This window comes from Nyctereutes procyonoides, unplaced genomic scaffold (genome assembly GCF_905146905.1).
Source record: "Nyctereutes procyonoides isolate TBG_1078 unplaced genomic scaffold, NYPRO_anot_genome, whole genome shotgun sequence".
NCBI classification, from domain to species: Eukaryota; Metazoa; Chordata; class Mammalia; order Carnivora; family Canidae; genus Nyctereutes; species Nyctereutes procyonoides.
This window is the reverse complement of record NW_026575042.1, coordinates 4457534-4481571: the sequence shown is the minus strand read 5'-3', so window position 1 is coordinate 4481571 and position 24038 is coordinate 4457534. Positions and strand designations below refer to the sequence as shown.

Below are 24038 nucleotides of genomic sequence, written 5' to 3'. Positions count from 1 at the left end.
ACAGAACCAAACTATGAGGATCAGAGATACTGGAATTATAAGATAAAGAATATAAAATATATTTAATATCCTTTTAGAATAAGAGATAAATTAAAAGTATGACATGGGAGAAAGAAAACAGGAAGAAATGAAAAAGGACTACATTAGAATTTCTAGAAATGAAAAAGTAACAATAAATTAGGAAGCTAAAAAAAAAAATTAGGAAGCTAATGACAAGTTAAAAGCTGCTAAGGTATAACTGAAAAGAACCACTGAACTAGGAAGATAGATCAAAAGAAATTACACACAATAAAGCACAGAGGAAGAAAATAAGAAGGATTAAGAGACATGGAAAATAAAGTTAAGTGGTATCTAGGTGGCTCAGTCAGTTAAGCATCGACTTGATTTTGGCTCAGATCATGACCTCGGTCATGGGATCAAGCCCCACATCAGGCTCTATGCTCAGTGAGGAGTCTGTTTCTCCCTCTGCCCCTCCCCCTGCTTGTCATCTCATTCCTTCTCTCTCAAATAAACAAATAAATAAAATCTTAAAAAAAAAAAAGAAAGTTAAGAAGATTCAACTTAAATATAATCAGCAACCCAGAAAGAGTTAATAATGAAATAGGGAAAAAGAAATATTCCAGGATATGTAAACTAAGAATTTTCCAGGATGGATGAAAGATAAAGTTCCTCAGATTCACTGGATCCAATAAAATATCAACATCAAGCATTTTAAATGAAAAAAAATCCTTAGCTAGACACAACATAATAAACTTTAAAGAAGAAAAGCACAAGTATACAATGAGTTTATAAAGGAAGGAAGGAAGGAAGGAAGGAAGGAAGGAAGGAAGGAAGGAAGGTAGGTAACTACTCAATAAAACCAGGAAAAGGTGGGGGGATGGGGGAAGGGAAGAACAAAGAAAAAGCAGGAAAAAAGCAGGAAATATACAGAATGAAAAAGAGACAAGTAGAAACTACAAAATGTAGTAGAAAATGATTCTAAATATATGCATAAGTAAATATAAATGAATTTAACCCTCCACAGACAACAGATAAAGGCTGTCAAACAAAATTAAGACAAAAACTCTTGCTACATGCTATTTACAAAAGACACAGCCATAAGGATACACAAGTTATATGCCGCTACACCTGGGTGGCTCAGTCTGTTAAGTGTCCCACTCTAGATTTCAGCTTAGGTCATGATCTCAGGGTCATGAGATAGAGTCCCAAGTCAGGCTCTGCACTGGACATGGAGCCTGCTTAAGATTTTCTCTCTCTCCTTTACCCTCTGCCCCTTCTCCCACCTGCTCAAGTGTACACACCCTCTCTCAGAACAAAAGCAAAGGATTATATACCATGACCAAGTAGGATATCCTAAGGATGCAAGGATGGTTCACATTGAAAATCAATTAATGTAATACTCTGTATTAGTAGGATGAAGGAAAAAAAAAAACATAAGATCATCTCAAGATGCAGAAAAAAATATTTGACAAAATCCAATGCCCTTTTATGATTAAAAAAGCAAAAACACTCAACAAAAATAGGAGTAGAAAGAATTTCCTCAACCTCATAAAGGACATCCATGAAAAACCCAGAGCTAAAACCACATAAGGAAACTTGAGAAGCCTTCACCCTGAGATCAGGGATAAGACAAGAGCATCTGTCTTGTCATCACTTCTATTCAACACTATACTGGTTACAGCAATTAAGAAAAAGAAATAAAAGGCACTCAAAAAAGGAAGAACTATCTCTACTTGTAGTTTACATGACCTTATATAAAGAAAATGCTAAGGAATCCACAAAATAGCCATTAGAGATAATAAACAAATTTAGTAAAGTTACAGAATACAAAATCAACATACAAAATCTATACTCTATATCTATACTCTAGCAACAAACAATGCAAAAAGAAAATTAAGACAATTCCATTTACAATAGCATCAAAAAGAATAAAATACTTAGGAATAAATTTAACCAAGGAGTGTATGACTTGTATACTAAAAGCTACAAAAACACTGTTGAAGACCTAAATAAATAGAAAGACATCCCATCCATATTCTTGATTTGGAAGATTTAATATTGTAAGAATTGGCAATACTCCCCAAGTTGGTCTAAACATTCAGTACAATCCCTATCAAACTATTAATTTTAGGATTTTCTATATATAAAGATTAAACCAGAACCATGAGATACCACTTTATACCCAGAAGGATGGCTACAATTTAAAAAAACAGAACCTATCGGTTGGCAAGGATGTAAAACTGTGAACTTCACACACTGCTGGTAAGAATGTCAAATGGTGCTGCTGCTCTGGAAAATAGTTTGGTGGTTCCTCAGAAAGTTGAACAGAGAATTCCTATATGACCCAACAACTCTACTCTTCTATATATATTCAAGAGAATTTAAAACAGGTGCTTAAGAAAACTTGTTCACAAAAAGCATTATTAATAAACAAAAAAGCAAAACATCCCAGTATCTATTACTGATGCAATTCCTTATAAACAAAATGTGAAACATCTATACAATGAAGTGTTAGCCATAAGAAGAAATGAAGTGCTGGTGCTACAACATGGATGAACCTGGAAACATTATGCTAAGTGACAGAAGGCAAGAGTGTACACACTGTTTACAATTTCATTTACATGCAATGTCCAAAATAAGCAGACCCACACAAACAATCAGAGTAGAGACTGCCAAGAGCAGGGGCAAAGGAGAATGAGGAGTGACTGCTAAAGAGGATGGAGTTTCCTAGTGGGTGATGGAAACACTCTGAAATTAGACAGTGTTGGTACTTGCAGAGTATCACAAATGTACTAACAGCTTCTGTCATGTACAGTGTAAAGAGGTTAAAATGATGAATTTTATGTTATGCAAATTTTACCTCAAAAACAGACAGACACGCAGTTGTGAAATAAATATAGGAGATTTTTAAGAAGAATTAGATATGTTGAAAACAAAAGGTACTGGGTGACTGGGTAACGGGCACTCAGCGGGGCACTTGACGGGATGAGCACTGGCTATCTGTTGGCAAATCGAACTCCAATAAAAACATATACAAAACAAAACAAAACAAAAGGTATCAATAAAATGAAAAACAAAACAACTCAACAGGATGGCTGAAAAACACAGCTAACTAACCAATTACTGAGCTGGAAGGCTGACCTGAGGCAGTCTCCCAGAAAGAAACGAGAGCACAAAGTAAAGAAGTAAAAGAAATGTTGAAAGTTATGAAAACTGATCATCATCAAAAGAACCACCACCCATCTAACTGAAATTCATTAGAAGAGAGCAGAGAAAAAGAAATAACTGAAAAAAACAGAATCCATAGACATGGATCAAAAATTAAAAGGGCTCAACAGGTCCCTAGCAAAGATAAATGGTATTATTTTAAAAATAAACTGGTGGATACTTCAAAATTTCTGAAAATCAAGACTAAATTTCTAAAAGCTACCAGAAAGATGAACACTCAAAAAGAAGACTAATTTCACGTTACTTCTCAACTCACAACTTACTTAAAATGAGACTCTCCAATACAGCTGACAGAGTAACAGTGACTACTTCACAAGGCTGTTAGAAATATCCAATAAGATAATTAGGAGAGTCTAGAGGTCTCAGTTGTATAAGCATTTGACTTCACCTCAGGTCATGATCTTGGGGTCCAAGGATCAAGCTCCACATCGGGCTCTTCACTCAGCAAGGAATCTGCTTATCCTTCTCCCTTTGCCGCTCCTCCCTGCTCATTCTCATCCTCCCTCTTTTTCTCTCTCACAAATAAATAAAATCTTTTTTAAAAAAATTAAATAAAAGTACCTCATTTTTAAGATAGGCAAAACAACAGATAAATGCTAACACTAATGCCAGTTTTTAATTATAAGCTTTTCAAACATTAAAATTTCTAGTGAAGATGCTCCTCACAATTGACATACAGTAATGTTCTTTTTCTGTAAAGCTGGTTTCAAAAATCAAATATGCATCTTCTAATCAATGACATCTTAAAATTAAGTAATATTTAAATAACTACTAACTAGCAGGCACATGCATGATCCCACTTCACGGCTATCTTACGTGGTAAATACTACTATCCTATTTCTTGGATAAGAAACTGAGACATTGGGATCCCTGGGCGGCGCAGCGGTTTGGCGCCTGCCTTTGGCCCAGGGCGCGATCCTGGAGACCCGGGATCGAATCCCACATCAGGCTCCCGGTGCATAGAGCCTGCTTCTCCTTCTGCCTATGTCTCTGCCTCTCTCTCTCTCTCACTGTGTGCCTATCATAAATAAATAAATAAATAAAAATAAAAATAATTAAAAAAAAAAAAGAAACTGAGACATGCAGATGTTAAGTAATCTGCCCAGGGTCACAGCTAAGAGTAAAAGCTGAGAAGCAAGTCCAAATATAACTCCAATATTAAATAATGGTTTATTACTATAACTTACTGAATGCCCCAGTCTACTATTTGATTTGATATACCTGCATCTTCCAGTGTTTGTCTTCTCCCTATCAGACAATTACTACTTGTTGCTTTCATGTACGTGTGATCTTAAACAACAGTCTCCACTTTCTTCTCCCTCTGCCTATCTACTATTCTAACATCCTTTCAAGTGCAACACCAGATAACAAGCTTGTGTGACCCAAAAATCAACAGATTTTAAAGGACTATAAGGCATTCTCATGAATAAAGCTAAGACCTCTAAAAGCAGTGTCTGTCAAACATTAATGGTGCATACAAATCACCCTGGGCTCTTGTTAAATGCAGATCCTGATTCAGAAGGTCTGAGATAGGGGTCTGAGATTCTGCATATCAAACAAGCTCAATACAGCAAGGCTTTGGTACTGAACTATATAACATCAATTCTGCTTGCTTTCAATTTTCTGATTATTGACTACATAATCAGAAGAGGCTGTAACACTGACAGTATAATGTAGAACCCTTCATGAATCAGATTCCCCAGGCCAATACTGCAGTAAGTTTTCATTTAAGTTTCCTGACCTTTTTCAATAGCTAATATGCCACCACCACCATGACCAAATCAGTTAGTATAATCACAAAACCCTCATCATCATAGTAACAATAGCTGTCACTTATTAAGCATATACCATGTGTTCCATAGGCTACAGGTTTCACTGTTTTAGTTTAGGTAATCCTTTTTAAAAACCCTAAAAGGAGGACGCCTGAGTGGCTCAGTGGTTGAGCATCTGCCTTTGGCTCAGGGCATTGTTCCTAGAGTCCCAGGATCAGTCCCACATCCGGCTACCCGCGAGGAGCCAGCTTCTCCCTCTGCCTGTGTCTCTGCTCTCTCTGTGTCTCTCAGGAACAAATAAAGTCTTTAAAAAAAAAAAAAAAAACCCTAAGAGGTAAATACTCTCATCCCCAAGGTTCACACTGTCTTAAGTACAAATGAACCTTAAATAACAGATGTGAAATTTGTAGGTCCACTTATTAGTGATTTTTTTTACAGTACAATAGTATAAATGTATGTTTTTTATAATTTTATTTTCTTTGATTTGAATAACATTTCCTTTTCCTAGCTTACTTTAAGAATGTAATATATAATATATATAGTATACAAAATATGTGTTAATACATAATTTTGTATAACACTGTTCGTGACTGGCTTCCAGTCAACAGCAGGCTCTAAGTAGTTATGTTTGGGGGAATCAAAAGTTATACTCAGGGACGCCTGGGTGGTTCAGTGGTTGAGCGTCTGCCTTTGGCTCAGGGCGTGATCCTGGAATCCCGGGATCGAGTCCCACATCGGGCTCCCTGCATGGAGCCTGCTTCTCCCTCTGCCTGTCTCTGCCTCTCTCTCTGTGTCTCTCATGAATAAATAAATAAAATCTTTAAAAAACAAAAGTTATACTCAGATTTCCAACTGCATAGAGATGTTGGCACCCCATGTTGTTCAAGGGTCAACTATACTTAAGTACTCTATCCTGTCCCAAAGTACTTGGAAATGATGTAAATACAATATCCTCAGAAAGTTAACTGAAAAATTAAAACATCATGGATTAAAGCACTGTTAACAGAAGTCACCTAAAATATACGATTCCTAAACTGATAACACCCAATATAACCATTTTGAATGCATTGATCATTAAAGAAAGAAATGAGTCAATGAGGAGAAAGAGCTCAAGGCACAGTAAAAGAATAACACTATCAAACTATGGACTTTAGCCAAAAAACTTTAGTGTTCCATTCCTATTGATAAAATCCCCTCTACTGGAAGACAGATGCAGTGAGCTTATAAAACATTTGATGGCCTAACTTCCTTAGTCCAAGTCCACATTTACCAAGAAATCTAATCTTTCACAGAAATCATTAGTTATGAAGGCTCTGAACAGTTTGTGTAATAGTAATTTCTCACAGTTTATCAATATTACATCATGATCACATGAGGTTTGTTATGTCCATTTATATACCCATGAGACATGTATGAACTCATTTCTCACTCAATCAGAATGCCTCTTAACGCTGAAAGGCAGTTCCAGGCCATAGTAAATTCATCAAGATGGTGAGTATTACCCTATGAAATCCAACAGAAGAAAGCCTCCAGTCCTAATCCCTGCTGGACACCAAGGGGTAAAACAGTTTTTACTTGAAAAAACAAATCTCTTAAAACATACCTCATCTAATATTTCTCTATTTCTTTGTAGTAGTTCAGGTAGCTCTTTGATCAACTGATCAACAGTCTGGATGCCTCCTTGTTCAATCACAGATGTAGACTTAGTCAATATAGACTGAGGTACAGTATCTCCAGATACATCTTCAATTGCTGCTGGAAGATTAAGGGAAGCTAACACCCTGAAAAGATGAGATACTGTGTCATCTAAAAGTCTAAATCATCTTTAAAACATTCATCTCCTATGTATCGTAATTAATAGCAAGAGTTAGCACCCCAAAAAGTGGATTACCCTCATCAATGGAAAAATAAAACAAAGATAAAGGAAAAAATAGAGTATCAGTGTCTGACAAAATTAAAACAAAACTGTTAAGAATTAAGTGCACAATTCAGAATTTAAAAACAAAAGTAGGGGTGCCTGAGTGGCTCAGTCGGTTGAGCATCTGCCTTTGGCTCAGGTCATGATCCCAGGGTTCTGGGACCAAGCCCCACACTGGGCTCCATGCTCTACGGGGAGCCTGCCTCTCTCTCTGCCTCCCTCTCTGTCTCTAATGAATAAATAAAATCTTTTAAAAATAAAAAAATAAGAGCAAAAAGTAAGAAATAAACATTAAAAAATACTAGCTACCTTGGACTCACAGCTCAAACTTAACTCCTTCCAGTCTAAGTAATTAAAAGTCAAAAATTCTATCTTAAAAAAACACAACTTTTTAGAGGCTGGCTCTAAAAGGTTGGTTGCTCGGGTGGCTTAGTTGGTTAAACATCTGACTTCAGCTCAGGTCATGATCTACAGTTCTGGGATTGAGGCCTGCATCGCACTCCCCACTCAGCAGGCAGTCTGCTTGTCCCTCTGCCCCTATTCCCCCCTCCCCACTGCTCATGTGTGCATTCTAATAAATAAATAAAATCTTAAAAAAAAAATTTAGGGGCTCCTGGGGGGTTCAGTTGGTTAGGTGTCTGCCTTTGGCTCAGGTCATGATCCCAGAGTCCCGTGACCAGGCCAGGCATCAGGCTCCCTGCTCAGCAGTGAGTTTGCTTCTCCCTCTGCCTCTCACCCTGCTTGTGCTCTCTCTCTCTAAGTAAATAAATTTTTTAAGAAATTTTTAAAAATACAATCTTTTATCATACATCTGATTGTCCCATTGCCACTGACAAGTCAGAAACAACATACAAAATAGTTGTAATTTCATGTCATCTAAGCAGAATGTCAAAACTACACAGTCGAATCTAGGTATTAATCACAGAATCTTCATCAGATGTTCTCAGTTTTACAACACAGTAATAAATATTCTGTCATTACATTTACACAATGGAGGGGATGTTAGAGTAAACTTAAGTTTTCTTTCTAGAAAAAGAAAAATGAGGTCAAAATCTATGCATTCATCAGAATTAAAAACATGAAAAAGGAAAACAAACTAGGGAAAAAATTCTCAATGGCATATATGTGACAAAGGACTTGCTCTAAAATATGTAATGAACATAAAAAACTCAATTTAAAAGAATGAGCAAAAAATTTCAATGGACACCACACAATGGACATATGAATGACTAATAAAGCACATGAAGATTTGCTCAACGTCATTAGTAATCACAGAAATGCAAATTAAACCCCAATGTGATACTGATACACACACTAAAATGGCTAAAACTGAAAGGACTGACAATGCTACCAAGTGTTAAGGTTTCCTAAAAAGTGCAGGTGGGAACATGAACTGGAACCACCACTTTGGAAAACAATCTGACTATTCTGCATGAAGTTAAGCATACACCAACCACACAACTCTGAAATTCTAATCCTAAGTATCTACCCAAAGAAAATAAAACACATCCACACAAAGATTTGTACATCAATGGTCACAGCAAATGATATGTCTACCAGCAATGAATGTATAATTAACAAACTGCTATTTAATCATAAAACGAAATACTGCTCAGTAATAGAAAGTATCAAACTGATCCAACATAGATGAATCTCAAAAATATTATGCTAATTCAAAGAAGCCCATCACATTTTGAATATATGCTGTATGTGCTATATACACCATAAGCGTTGCATACTACATATACTGTAGCAGTACTACAATGTACTATATACTGGAATATACATATAATGTAATACATATATTATAATAACTATATTCATATTAAACTGTATAAAAAGTAAAACTAAACCTAGAACAAGAGGGAGCAAACAGCAGTAGCTAAGGGCCAGGGGAAGAAGGACTACGGTGAAAGAGGTATGAAGGATTTCTTAGGGTGATGGAAATGTTCTCTATCTTGATCATAGTGGTGGTGGTTACATGAGTATGAACATTTATCAGAAAGAACTGAACTACACACTTAAAATGTGTGTATATTCAGTTGTATTTTATTGAAAATTATACTTAAGATATTTTAAAAACCAATGAATTACTTTTTAGCCTTAATCCACAAGAAACAAAAACTGATTCAGAATACTGAATGTACCATGTATCTTAACTTAGAAGTTCATTTCTACTTCTCATCTCTCTCAAATAAATACCCCCTAAAATGCAAATTAGTGGTCAAAACTTCTCAGTTCATTTCAGTAATCAAATTTATTCCAAATACATTTGCTAGGGCTCGCTAAATAATATCCACAAGAAGTGTGTATGTGTATTTGCTATTTCATATTCCTTGATGTACAGCTCCGAGCTCAAAAAAATAAAATGTTCATAAACTAGTTACAGAACAAACAAACAGAAAACATTATAACTTTAGAGACATATTTATGGAAGTTAAGCTCTACGTACCCATTTGCCAAAGTGGTGGCTTCTCTCATCTGAGCAATTGATCTATTAACCAAGTCCGCTTTCCTCTGATTATAGGCAGCCAATGACTGCTGTACTGACACAGGAACCATATTTTCAAACAAATCTAAAATAAGGAATGAAAATTCCAACAAAATTTCAAGACAAAACTCCATCTGTAAAGTGAATACTCATATTCCTTTTCCAATATTCACATAAAAAGCCTATAAATATATAAAAATCAAAACCATTATTAAAGGTACAATGAAGAGAATTTTTAGATGACTATATTCAAGGACAATGACAATGAAAGCTTTCTTTTTCTTTGAACTTCATTTTCTTAACTTTTTAAGATGTGTTTGTCACTGACGTTTAAAGACCTTTGGTAAAGACGACTTACACATAAGAAAATAAACTGTTCATCTGTTGATTAAAATGATTAAGTAGCCCACAGTGCCATGGATTAATTTCCATGTCCTTCCACCACTTCCTAGCTCTGCAACACTGGATAAATTACTTAAGCATTCTGTATATTAATAATCTCATCAGTCAAATGCAGATTATCTATCTATCTCATGGGGCTATTGTAAGAATATGAATTCTGAGCTAGTATCTGTACTTAGAAGAGTCCCTGGCACATGGTAAACACATCTTGTTTGCTAAATAGAAATAAGCGAAATAATCACCCTTTCCCAGTAACTTAAGAGTATTATTCTTGGGATCTCAATTAGAGACTACTATACATTGAATATATCTACAATATTCAAGGATATTATAACATTTATCTCATACAACCATGACTCCATAAGTTTATATGTTTAAAATCATATTTATGAATGTTTACTTTTAATGGCAGAATCTTAACAAATGTTAACAAAATGACAAAAGCTTCAAGTCCATCATTACTCAAACAGTTTCAAATTCTCTGACTCTGTTGTATACATATACATTATTACCATTTACTTTCCATCTTGAAATTTCACTATAGATACAACACTTACTTCATTTTTATTCTCATAATCATTTCAAACAACATGAATACAAATCATACTCAAGTATGCAATAGAAGTTATATGATTTTAGCTACAAAAAAAAAAGATTAAACTGGAGAAAGGTAAGTAAGATTAAAGCGTATCTGAATACTTGACATACCAGTGAATTTCTGGCTGATGGGTACACTGACTGGGGTAGATTTCACAAGTGTGGCTTTGCCAATAGGATCTAGATCTTTAAGGTCTGGAACTCGATCATGATAAATGAAGTCATTATCCTTCTTTGCTGCAGTAAGAGCACGGCTGATTTTGTCAGAAAAATCTTTCACATTGACATATTCATCATAGCGAGATGCCACTGTTTTAATCAATTCTGCTGCATGCTAAAGAGAAAATATTAAAAAAAAAAGTTTTCTTTTTCTCAACCAAGGATCTAATAAGCATTGGTTTTTCAAAACAATCTCTAAGGACTTACATTTCCAGCAATGTGGTCACCAGAATAACCTAAAAATTATCCCATCACAAAATATAACAAGAATAAAAAATAAACATAGCAGGCATTCCTCTAAATACATGAGTGGATTCCAAGAAAGTAAAAGAAATCCATGAGCCAATAAGTATAAATTGACACTGAGGGAGGCTGGCTGTCAAATACTTCTGTAATCTAAAGGACTAGCAATTAAAACACATTAAAAGAAGGGTGGCTAGGTGGCTCATTAGGTTAACCGTGTGAACCTTATTTTTAGCTCAGATGGTTATCTCAGGGTCATAGGACTGAGCCCAATAGTCAGGCTCTGTGCTCAACAGGGAATCTGCTTTCCCTCTCCCTCCCCCTCTGCCCCTTTCCCCGCTTGTGTGTGTGTGTGCTCTTTATCAAATAAATTTTTAAAAAACCCACATGCATTCACAATCACACACTCTAAAAGCTATCATGGAAACCTCAGACAGGAGTCTCAAAACACAGAGACATACCTATCTACTGACAAACATTCCCTTCACCACCTCACATGGAGGCAGGAACCTCAAATAGCTACTCCAACAGTGAAAGGATGAATCAGAACAAAATTATTCAGCCAACGGAGGAAGGCAACAAAGAAGCATTTTTTTTTCAAAAATAAAATAGTATCAAAAACAACTGTAGAATCAAAAAAAATGAAATCAGACACAAAATTTAGAAAAAGAAAAAATGGTCATTTACAGGGGATGTATTTATATACCAGGAAAACCTTAAAAAAGTCAACTAAACTATTCTAAATAATTAGAGTGCCAGCTTAGATGCAAAATCAACAGAGCAGGGATGCCTGGGTGACTCAGTGGTTGAGTGTCTTGCCTTCTGCTCAGGGCATGGTCCCAGGGTCTGGGATCAGGGATCGGGTCCTGCATAGGGCTCCCCGCAGAGAGTCTGCTTCTCCCTCTGCCTGTGTCTCTGCCTGTCTCTCTGTCTCTCATGAATAAATAAATAAATCTCTCATAAATAAATTTTTTTAAAAAAAGAACACTACTAGAGGACCATTCCTCAAATCGGAAGCCTCTTGCTGTTCTTTTACTAAAATCAATCTCATCCAAATACAAGTAACCAAAAAGGCAGCCCATCTGCCTCAACACAAAGAAACCAAGAGAAAAAGGATGAAAATGAGCATATAACTTTCCAAAAGGTATTGAAAATTCACCAAAGAAATGTTGTCACAAAGCAGATGAAAACAGCATACTGAAAATACTAAAATACACTAAAAATCCTAAGGATATAATCATAGTATTGAAAGAACACACAACATGAACAGAGGACCAGATGGCCCAGACAGCAGTGGGTGAATAGCAAGAGAATGTGGAACAGGAACTGACAGAACTCAGGCAAGAAAATGAACAAAAATTCAAAATCATTTTAGAAAGATTGAAATATTTACACAAGTAACAAAAAAGGATAAGAGACATCACAGACATCTTTTAAGAAACAAGTAAAACAAGAAATTGAGGAAAATTCAATATGGCAGTCGGGGAGAGGGAGGCCATTATAAGTCAAAGATTTATAAGAAACATTGACCAAATAATGCAATGTGATGACCTGCATGGATCCTGATTTGCACACACCAACTATGAAAAAACTAGAATAGAAAAAAATCAGGGAAAAACTAAACTAGATTTGGATATTACATTACTAGTATTAATTGTTAATCAGTATTAATTTTGTTGGGTGAGATGACATTGTAGTTTTAGGGTTTTTGTTTTTTTAAGCCTTATCTATTAGAGATAAGTAGTAAAGTACTTAAGAATGAACTAGGTGGGGATGCCTGGGTGGCTCAGCTGTTGACTTCTGCCTGCACCTCAGGGTGTGGTCCCAGGTTTGGGGAATCAAGTCCCACATCAGGCTTCCTGCATGGAGCCTGCTTCTCCCTCAGTCTGTCTCTGCCTCTCTCTCTGTGTGTGTTTCATGAATAAATAAATAAAAATTTTTAAAAAGGAATGAAATATGTGAAATACTCCAAAAAAATTAGAGGGGAAGGGGAAATAAATAAATGAAACACAAATAGCAAAATACTGATAATCACTGGAGCTGGACAATGGACATATGATTCATACTTTATATATTTTTTTCAAATTTCCCATAGTAAATATTTAAATAAAAGAAAACTTATATAGAAGCATAAACAAGTAAGAACAATCAGGAAAATTCAGAAATGAGAGATAAGAGATATCAGAAAATGAGAGATGATTATCTATCAGGCATTAAAACATTCTAAAGAGTCAATGACTAAAATGGTGTGGAACTGAAGCATGGGGATCCCTGGGTGGCGCAGCGGTTTAGCGCCTGCCTTTGGCCCAGGGCGCGATCCTGGAGACCCGGGATCGAATCCCACGTCGGGCTCCCGGTGCATGGAGCCTGCTTCTCCCTCTGCCTGTGCCTCTGCCTCTCTCTCTCTCTGTGTGTGACTATCATAAATAAATAAATAAAAATTTAAAAAAAAAAAAAAAGGAACTGAAGCATGGACAAGCCAATGAAACCCAAAGGGATCCCTGGGTGGCGCAGCGGTTTGGCGCCTGCCTTTGGCCCAGGGCACGATCCTGGAGACCTGGGATCAAATCCCACGTCAGGCTCCCAGTGCATGGAGCCTGCTTCTCCCTCTGCCTATGTCTCTGCCTCTCTCTCTTTCTCTCTCTGTGACTATCATAAATAAATTAAAAAATTAAAAAAAAAAGAAAAGAAAAGAAATAGACCCAAATATATATGACAAATTTAGTATGGGATAGAAGCAGACTCTCCAATCAGTGGAATAAGAAAGTCACTATAATTAAATGGTTTGGTGACAAGTGGGTAGCTATTTGGAAAAAGAAAAAATGAGATCCATACTTTACATATGAGGATAAATTTGAAGTGCATCAAAGATCCAAGTATAATATATAATAAATTACAGATGTATTATTCTATCAGCAATCTCATTTCTAGAAATTTAAGATAAACCTGCTGCTATATTCTAAACTCTGTCACCCTGCCCCCAAAATTCGTATGTTGCCACTCTAACCCTCAAAGTGATGGTACATGGAGATGGGACTTTGGAAGATTATGTTTAGATGAGGCAGAGCCCTCATGATGGGATTGGTGCCCTTTTAGGAGGATGAGCCAGAGAACTTGCTCTCTCTCCTCCCCCCAACCCATATAAGGACACAGAGAGAAGATGGCCAACAGTCTGCAAACCAGGAAGAGATTTCTCACCAGAACCTAACCATGCAGACACCCTGTTCACAGACTTTCAGCCTTCTCCAACTATGAGAAAATAAATTTCTGTTGTTCAAACCCTCAGTCTAGGATTATGGAAGCCAGAGCTAAAATAGCCACTGAAATACAAAATGCCATGTGTGCATAATTATTCACTGCAGTATTACTTGTAGCAAATCTTGGAAACATGCAAGTATCCAGCAACAGGGGACAGCAATGAACTGCTGTTTATACAATGAAATATAATTTAGCTCTAAATAAGAGTAAAGAAGGTATCTCTGTGGCTATTGTTATTATTATTATATTATTATTATATGCTACCAAAGCAAGCACTCTATTGCTATATTAAAATGGAGAGGGATGCCTGGGTGGCTCAGTGGTTGAGCCTCTGCCTTTGGCTCAGGGCATGATCCTGGAGTCCCGGGATCAAGTCCCGTATCGGATCCCTGCATGGAGCCTGCTTCTCCCTCTGCCTAGATCTGTGCCTCTCTCTCTGTGTCTCTCGTGAATAAATAAAATCTTAAAAAATAATAAAAATAAAAAAATAAAATGGAGAGATCTTTAGGATATGCTGTTACATAATTAAAGCAAGACACATAATACTGTATATAGCACAGTACCTCATATGTAAGAACATGCATTGTGTGTATTGTGTATGCATGTGTATTCATTTGCTTGTATTTCAAAGAAAAAAACTGAAAGGATTAAATGAGAATCTAATGGAAATTACCTTTAGGGCAGTGGGAAAAAAGGATGGACGGAACAGGACAGAAGGGAAAGAGAAAGGGTGAAGTGTACACCTTATATGTATACCTATTTTTCCCAATTTTTATTTCAAAAACTTTCAAGCCCACAGAAAAATTGAAACAAAAGAACAATGAGTAACAACAGATACACACTTAGGTTCAACAAGTGTTACCAATTGGCCATATTTGCTTCATCACTCTTTCCCACTGTCCAGGAAGGGCAGTTCATGAGCCCTTCAAGCCCAGATACAATTTTTCTTGCCCCAAAAGAAAATCCCAAGCAACAGTCTTATCTTCATTACTATTTTATCTGTTTTGATTTTTCCTGACTCTGTGGTTTTGCTTTTGTTTCTTATTTGCTCATGCCCAATATTTCTTTTCCCCATTGCTGACAGCAATAATTGAAAGCTGGTTTCATAGTGTGACCATCTAATGATCTCTATCAGGTTCATGGGGTACCTCTGAGACACAAACTAGAGAGAATATGATTGATTGGTCATTTTTTTTTAAATCTATTTGTTCTGTTTGCCTACTTCTGAGCTCAAATCAAGTTAAAAAAAAAAAAAAAAAGAAAAGAAAAGAAAAAAACCTCACACCTGGAAAGAGGAACAGCCCTTTGAGATAGGAATTTGTGTCCATATTCTATGGTTAACTCTTGACCTAGGACTAAAGCTAAAACCAAAGCCACAAACTTTTATATGTCTATAACTGAAAAAAGTCTATCTTTCACTGTTCACATTTGAAACAGTTTGCTTTTTCCAGAGGGGATTTTAAATGTTAAAATTTTTTTTAAAAAAAGGCTTTATTTATTTATTTGGGGGAGGGGAGCATAAGAGAGAGAGAGCACACGTACACAAGCAGAGGGGAGGGGTAGAGGAAGTAGACTCTTCGCTGAGTAGGGAGCTCACTGTGGGACTCAATGCCAGGACTTCAGGATCAAGACCCAAGGAAATGCAGACATTTAACCAACTAAGCCACCCAGGTGCCCAAATATTAAAATTTCAAAAAGAATTCTAATATGACTGGTTTATAAACACTAAATAAGAGCTCACTTGAATAGTCCTAGAATTCCCAGAAAATAAAGGAACTAAACTTCTAATACTTACAGTATGCTAGCCTGAAAAAAAAAAAAATCCTACCCACAGAAACCACTTATTCAAAAAGCTTTTTTTTTTAAAGATTTATTTATTTATTTATTTATGATAGACAGAGAGAGAGAGAGAGGCAGAGACACAGGAGGAGGAGAAGCAGGCTCCATGCAGGGAGCCCAACGCAGGACTTGATCCCGGGACTCCAGGATCACGCCCTGGGCCAAAGGCAGGCGCTAAACTGCAGAGCTACCCAGGGATCCCCTCAAAAAGCATTTTTATGTAAGAATCTAAGTTACTGGGGACTGCCTGGGTGGCTCAGTCGTTGAGCGTCTGCCTTCAGCTCAGGTCGTGATCCTGCGGTCCTGGAATCAAGTCCCGCATCAGGCTCCCTGTAGGGAGCCTGCCTCTCTCTCTGTGTGGGTCTCTCATCAATAAATAAAAAGAATCTAAGTTACTGGAATCAAAGTGAACTCTGGACAAATGAGATTATGTTTGAATCTGTGTTTCATTAGGAAGTATATCTTTCTCTGATTTTATCTGTGAAGTACATACATTTTCTCTTTTATGAGATTTAGGTTTCTTCCCCCATGAAAAGACTAATTAATCTGAACTTCCTAAATGTTACCTGTAGAATATCTTCTAATATCCAGCCAATATTTAAAGTTCCCTAATAGTCCTCTTCCTATCCTCTGCTTACCAATACTCAAAATACAAACAACTCATAGAAACAGCCCTTGTTCCTGTTGTGAAATTGACCCAGATGTCACAGCAAGTTTCTGACAACCCCAATGCTGACAGTATGGACCAGTGCAGAGAAGACACTCTGTTGTTTACAAAATTTATAAATACAGTTGACCCAGGGCATCCCCAGTGGTGAGAGCAATTTAGCGCCACCTGCAGCTGGGGGTATGATTCTGGAGACCCAGGATCAAGTCTCACGTCAGGCTCCCTGCATGGAGCCTGCTTCTCCCTCTGCCTGTGTCTGTGTCTCCGTCTCTGCCTCTCTCTCTCTCTCTCTCTCTCTCTCTCTGTGTGTGTGTGTGTGTGTGTGTGTGTCTGTGTTTCTATGAATAAATAAATAAAATCTTAAAAAAAAAAAATACAATTGACCCAGGGCACCTGGGTGGCTCAGTGGTTGAGCATCTGCCTTTGGCTCAGGTCGTGATCTCAATGTCCTGGGATGGGAGTCCTACATCAGGCTCCCCACAGAGAGCCTGCTTCTCTTCCTCTCTCTTTCTGTCTCTCATGAATAAATAAATAAAATCTTTAAAAAAGTAAAAATAAAAAATAAATACAGTTGACCCTGTACAACACAAGGTTTAGTGGCACAGACACCCACAACACAGTCAAAAATCCACTATAACTTTTGACTCCCTCAGAGCTTAACTACTAATAGCCTACTGTTGACCAGAAGCCTTACCCATAAAATGGGGCACCTGGGTGGCTCAGTCTGTTAAGTATCTGACTTCAGCTCAGGTCATGATCCCAGGATCCTAGAATAGAGCCCCACATCAAGCCCCGCATTGGGCTCCCTGCTCAGTGGGGAGTATGTTTCTCCCTCTCCCTCTGCCCCTCCCCCAGCTCATGCACTTTCTGTCTCTGCCTGTGTCTCTGACAAATAAAATCTTAAAAAAAAAAAAAACCTTACCCATAGAATAAACAAATAACACATATTTTGTACATGTATTTTACCATCATATTCTTAAAGTAAGCTAGAGAAAAGAAAATGCTACTAAGACAATCACAGAGGGGTCCCTGAGTGTTTCAGTCATTTAAGCCTCCAACTCTTGGGGATCCCTGGGTGGCGCAGCGGTTTGGCGCCTGCCTTTGGCCCAGGGCGCGATCCTGGAGACCGGGAATCGAATCCCCATCGGGCTCTCGGTGCATGGAGCCTGCTTCTCCCTCTGCCTGTGTCTCTGCCTCTCTCTCTCTCTCTGTGACTATCATAAATAAATAAAAAAATTAAAAAAAAAAAAGCCTCCAACTCTTAACTTTGGCTCAGGTCATGATCTCAGGGTTGGAGATGGAGCTCCTCATCAGGGCCCTGCACAAAGCAGGGAGTCTGCTGGAGATTCTGTCTCTATCTCTCCCTCTGTCCCTTCCCCAAAATAAATAAATTTTTAAAAATCAGAGAGAAAAGATAATGCATTTACAGTACTATAAAATATTTGCTTAAGTGGACCCACACCATTTAAACCTGTGTTGTTCAAGGCTCAACTGTATTACCACTGTCCTTCAAGCTGTGGAACTGTATGTCCCAATTCAGACAAAGGCTAGGCCTCAAGTTAAGCACTGCACAGCCTTTCAAAAGCATGGTAATTTAGATTATTTTATATTAAAACAAACACGGATAGGAATGTCTGGATGGCTTAGTCAGTTGAGTGTCCAACTCTTGGTCTCAGCTCAGGTCATGATCTTGGGGTCATGGGATCAAGTCCTACATTGGGTTCCATGATCAGTGAGGAGTCTGCTTAAGATTCTCTTCCTCTCCCTCTGTCCCTCCCTCTCTCACTCTAAAATAATTAAATAAATAAAATCTATAAAAATAAAAATGAATAGCAACCACAACACAGCCAAAAATTTGCTATAACTTCTGACTCCCCCGGAGCTTAACTATTAATAGCTTACTGTTAACCAGAAGTAGCCTTACTCACGAAATGGAGTGCCTGGGTGGCTCAGGCTTAAGTGTCTACCTTCAGTTCAGGTCATGATGCCAGGATCCTGGGATCAAGCTCCACATTGGGCTGCTTGCTCAGTGGAGAGTCTGCTTCTCCCTCTCCCTTTGCCCCTCCCTGAGCTCATGCTCTCTCTCACTCTTACACTCTCAAATAAATAAAATCTTTAAAAAAAAAAAAAAAAGGATAAACAAAAGAACTGAATGCAAATTCTGCATGAATTTTTTAGATATATTTTACATGAAATTTCTAGATAAAATATAAGACTTCAAAAAATACCCAGCAAGTAAAGCCTAAAGATAAAAACAATCACTTTTCTCTGCTGATAGGGGCGATGAGTGGAAAAGTTTTTATGGGCAAACTCAGAAATATCACTAAGGGGATCCCTGGGTGGCGCAGCGGTTTGGCGCCTGCCTTTGGCCCAGGGCGCGATCCTGGAGACCCGGGATCGAATCCCACATCGGGCTCCCAGTGCATGGAGCCTGCTTCTCCCTCTGCCTGTGTCTCTGCCTCTCTCTTTCTCTGTGTGACTATCATAAATAAAATAAATTTAAAAAAAAAAAAAAAAAAAGAAATATCACTAAGGAAAAAAACAGAGAGCCAAGTTACTTAAATATTTATTCCTACACTCACCTGTAATCTTGCAATCTCTTCTCCAAATTTCTTCTGCTGTTTTGCCAGGATAGACTGGTGGTACTCAGCATTGGCCTGCATGATACAGTGCTTTGCAGCCAAGACAGGGAACACCTCCTGGAAATAAAAATACTGACCAGGGGAGAGTCCAACCACACAAACCACCACAGACAACATGGGATGCAGGAAGAAAAAGGAAAAGGAGACAGAAATTAGAATTACCCCATTAATGGTTTAGAGATAGGTTAGTCATTAGGTGTAAACAGAGAAGACCACATGATTTTGCAGGAATTGAATTCAATGAGTTCAATTTTGTTCTTCCACTTAAAATTAAGAGGGTTTTTTTGAACTGTTAGGTGAAGCCAATTTAAGTTTTAAGTCTTCAATCAAGCCATGAAGTCAACATTTTGTTTACAAAGAAGAAAGGAAGGCATGCATTAGAAAGAGAAGGAGAACAGACATTCACAGAGGAATAACAAAAGCACAGGGCTTTAGAAGCTTTCGTATGAGTCCTTACCCAGCCCTTAGAGTTAACTAAACCACCATTACTCACATATACTAATGAAAATGCTCTATAGCTGACTGTTTCATCATGTTTAAAAGACAAAAGATAGTAAATTAAGTTCCCACTTGAATTTATATCCCAAGACTTTTTAATAAAAATTATTTCTAGCCATATAAAATTTAGTATAAACACTAATATTTCAGATCATTTACTCAAAAACACAGCAAACAAATGCACTAATATCTAACATGATAAAGTGTTATTTTGCCCTAATTTGTTCTGAAAAAAAGTCCAGTCAAAATCAATTTTAAAAGATCCAAACACATGAACCAGAGAAGCACTTATATTGGTAGATGCTCTTCCAAAATGTCAAATCCTAGCCTGCAACCTCGCTATCTTTAGGAAATACACGACATATGAAATCCAAGAAATATACTAAGCAATCACGGTCTACACAAAAAAATAAGACAATCAAAAACTCAAGTACTACCTGATCTGCTTTCCTGTCTCCCAGTGAATAATTTCCTAGCTTCCTGGATCACTATTTGCAGATATTCCAGTTTTATAACTAGAATACGAAAATACCTTATGAGCTTTATTAGTAAAAAAGCAAAAAAGACATCTAAATCTCAAACTGTACTCATGCCAGTTCTCAGTAAGGCTGGAGCAATTTTGTATTTAAACAGGAGATTTTCAAGGAATACCAGGAATGCTGCAGAAGTAGTTTCCAAGTCTTTGAAGGTGACATTCTTCTCTCCGTGACACGACTGAACTAATGGCCCAACAGGATGTAACGGTACACTGTGCAGCTGAACATGAGGTCTTTCAGATGAAAAAAAGGTGAGAGAAGATCCCAAGGCTCTTTTCAGGAGTAACAGTATTAACATCCAAGAGTCCTGGGCAAATTTCTACTGATCTCTTGGTGTATTTTAAATCTCCAGGAATTCCTTCACATTAATTCCTATTCTCTGACTAAACTAATTTGTGCTATTGACATATTTACATGTTTTACTTCACTACAAAATTGTCTGCAATTTTATAATTTACAAAGATTTCTGAATGACTTATGTATCAATAAATTCTCCTATAAAAGATCATCTAACAAAAGCCATATGCTATTATACACATAAAACTAATTACCTGAACATTTCTGAAAGAGTAGTTAAAACATACTACATTTCACTCACTGAATCTGTAAATTCCCTTTTTTAACCATTCTGAGTTTATTTGTTACTCTAATCATCTACTTTGTCAGTTACAAATGATCATCACTGACTAGTCTTTTCAAATGCCACTTTGGAAAAGTTTACATTAAAACAATTAATACTTCCCGTGATGTGTAGTTTAAGATGGTTGTTTTCCTTAGCTGTCCAATAGCAGCCCAATTTTCTATCCCTGTTGGCAAAACTTAATTCTAATCAAAATACTGGATGAATTTTTCTTTTCCTTTTGTCTTTATGTCTGTTTTTGTGCTTTAAGACTCATCTTTAAGAAAACAGGACAATAATTAAAAGTGTGACTAATCAACATGCTCAAGTATTCATGCTCGAACCAAATCACCAATGCATCAGAACTACGCAATGCCTTCATGTGGTAAAAATTATTGGAGACAGAGGTTCAAAAATTTCCAGAAAGAGTTTTAGCTTGGAAAAACAAGTTTAGTAAAGAGTATATATAAACAAAGGCATCCCCTAAATATAAAAGAATTTTTATGCATCTTAAATTTAAAAATTATTTCTACACTCCTAAAATTTCAAGTTTCTTTATAAAACATAATTTTCAACACACCTTTTATACACAAAAACATCCAAGTATTTCCACATGCAAAATAACCAAGTGTTTACAAAAACAATAACTGACCTTGGGGAGAGTATCTTTGTACTGACACTGTTTAAAAGCATCACCAAAGTAATCTGCAGCCTGATTAGCCAATTTCGCTATGATGGCATCTTTCATTTTATCTGGAATAAAATATTAAATTGACCGTTATAATTCAAATAAATATAGTCTGATATATCATGATAACTTAGTGTAACACTGAGATCACAAGTTTGTACATTTGCCTTAAAAAATATCCTTATCAATGAAATCAATTCTTCTACATAAAATTTAACTAATTCATAAGCAAATCCAGGGTCAGAAAATAGATTAGTGGTTGCTACAGGCTAGGAAAAAAGGGGGAATGGTGACTTGAGTTTGGAGTTTGTTCTATGGTGATGATAATATTCTAAAATAAGAAATAGTGGTGATGGTTTCAAAACCTGCAATATACTAAAAAACGATTGTAAACTTCAAAAGGGTAAATTTTATTATATATGAATTCTATCTTACTATAAGCTATTATTTTAAAAGAAAAAAAAAAAAACTATTCCAGGGGTACCTGGTGGCTCAGTCGGTTAGGCATCTACATTCAGCTCAGGTCATAAATCCCAGAGTCCCTAGAATAGAGCCCCACATCGGGCTCCCTGCTCAGAGGGAAGTCTGTTTCTCCCTCTGCCCCTCACCCTGCTGCTCATGCTCTCTTCTTTCTCTCTCTCTCTCAAATAAAATCTTTTAAAAAAAAAAAAAAGAAAAAAAAGAAAACTATTCCAGTTCATATTCCTTTCACATGATGACTGCTCTGTTATTTTCAATTCCTCTGTACTTACATATTCAGACCATATCCCATTATCTCACACTAACTTACATGCCTTCTAAGAATTGTTTTTATTCTCTCATTCACAGGACCAGGGACTCTGCCCAGATGCTCCTTCTTATTAACTACAACTAGTTTAAAGGAGATCTCTTCAAAGAAACTCTTCTTGACTAATTAATCTAAAATTAGCATGACTTCCCCTACATACATCCTTACCCAGAGCCAAGCCACCAGTCATTATCACATAATCTACCTTATTTTCTTTATAGCAATTATCTCTCTTTAAGGGGTAAGCCCAGGTGGCTCAGCAGTTTAGCGTAGCCTTCAGCCCAGGGCCTGATCCTGGAGACCCCAGGATCGAGTGCCACATCAGGCTCCCTGCATGGAGCCTGCTTCTCCCTCTGCCTGTGTCTCTGCCTCTCTCTCAATCTCTCTCCTCCTCTCCGTGTCTATCACGAATAAATAAATAAAATATTTTTAAAAATAAAATAATAAAATAAAATAAAATAATAAAATAAAATAAAGTACCCTTAGCCAGGATCCCTGGGTGGCTCAGCAGTTTAGCACTTGCCTTCACGCCCGGGGTGTCGTCTTGGGGACCCAGGATAGTGTCCCACATCGGGCTCCCTGCATGGGGCCTGCTTCTCTCTCTGCCTATGTCTCTGCCTCTCTCATGAATAAATAAAATATTTTAAAATAAATAAATAAAATAAAATCTCCTTAGCTTATTTCTTGCTTATCATCTTCCTCACACTAATAATGTAAGCTTTCTGAAAATATGAGTCCTGCTTGTCTGCAACCTTCATCTAGAGCCTAGAGCAACTACTGGCACACAGTAGGTAGCCAAGTAATATATGCTGAATGAATGAATTTCTGAACCATTACAAGCCTACATAAATACTATACCAGAGTTTAGTGTTGTGTTGTAAGACAATAGCTATGTACTTCATAAAATGCTGCAAATACAGCCTACATTCATAAATGTTTATTTGTACCACCTTAATTTCAGAAAAGGAAAGTTGAAAATTTTCAATAACCTATGTGTCAAGTTCAGAGAATAAAGCTCTACATTGAACATATTATATTCTAATCACCTTCCTTTCAAATGCAAGAAAATGGAAGAAAAATTAGAATTACCTCTTGTGGCTTTTAAAAAAAAAACTTCTTGGGCCTGTGCCAACATTATAAGACTGAGGGTCCCAACAGTATCTGGAGATATGTCCACAGTCGGCTCTCGATTTAAGGCAGATAAAACTGTCTCCTTAATATGTAAAAAGGCACCACTAGCAAACTAGAGGAAAGAAAAAAGAACTTCTTTAAAATCTACAGAAACTCAGTAAGACAATTTTCTGTTACACACAAATCATTTCAAATGTTAATTTAGTTGAACAGTTACTATTTTTAAATTTTTATATTGTTACAGATCTAAAACATCTGACCTACAGACAAGGGTATTTTTCTAAAGTGCTATATAGTTAACAGAAGATTTAACAAAGATTAAAAGTACATTGCAGCAAAAAATACAGTAACTTTAGAGACAAATTGATTAAGCTTATTTTTAGATATACTTCCCCAAGCCTAACATGAGAACAGAGGCACGGATAAAACATTAAATGCATTTAGTACTTACTTCAGTCCCAAACAAACTCATCTGTCAAATAATTAAACATGCCATACTTAGG

At 36.8% G+C, this 24038-nt stretch overlaps 1 protein-coding gene across 1 annotated transcript in view; it reads right to left on the bottom strand.

Moving 5' to 3' along the window:
- The window catches only part of PDCD6IP (programmed cell death 6 interacting protein), an 85156-nt gene that overhangs the window by 35061 nt on the left and 26057 nt on the right, over window positions 1-24038 (bottom strand). The window contains exons 5-10 of the mRNA XM_055321145.1: window positions 23494-23647; window positions 21582-21682; window positions 19217-19333; window positions 10520-10742; window positions 9371-9494; window positions 6604-6781 (exon numbers count right to left, since the gene is read on the bottom strand). Of these exons, the coding sequence (XP_055177120.1) occupies window positions 6604-6781; window positions 9371-9494; window positions 10520-10742; window positions 19217-19333; window positions 21582-21682; window positions 23494-23647 (897 nt within the window). The remainder of the gene's footprint in view (window positions 1-6603; window positions 6782-9370; window positions 9495-10519; window positions 10743-19216; window positions 19334-21581; window positions 21683-23493; window positions 23648-24038) is intronic.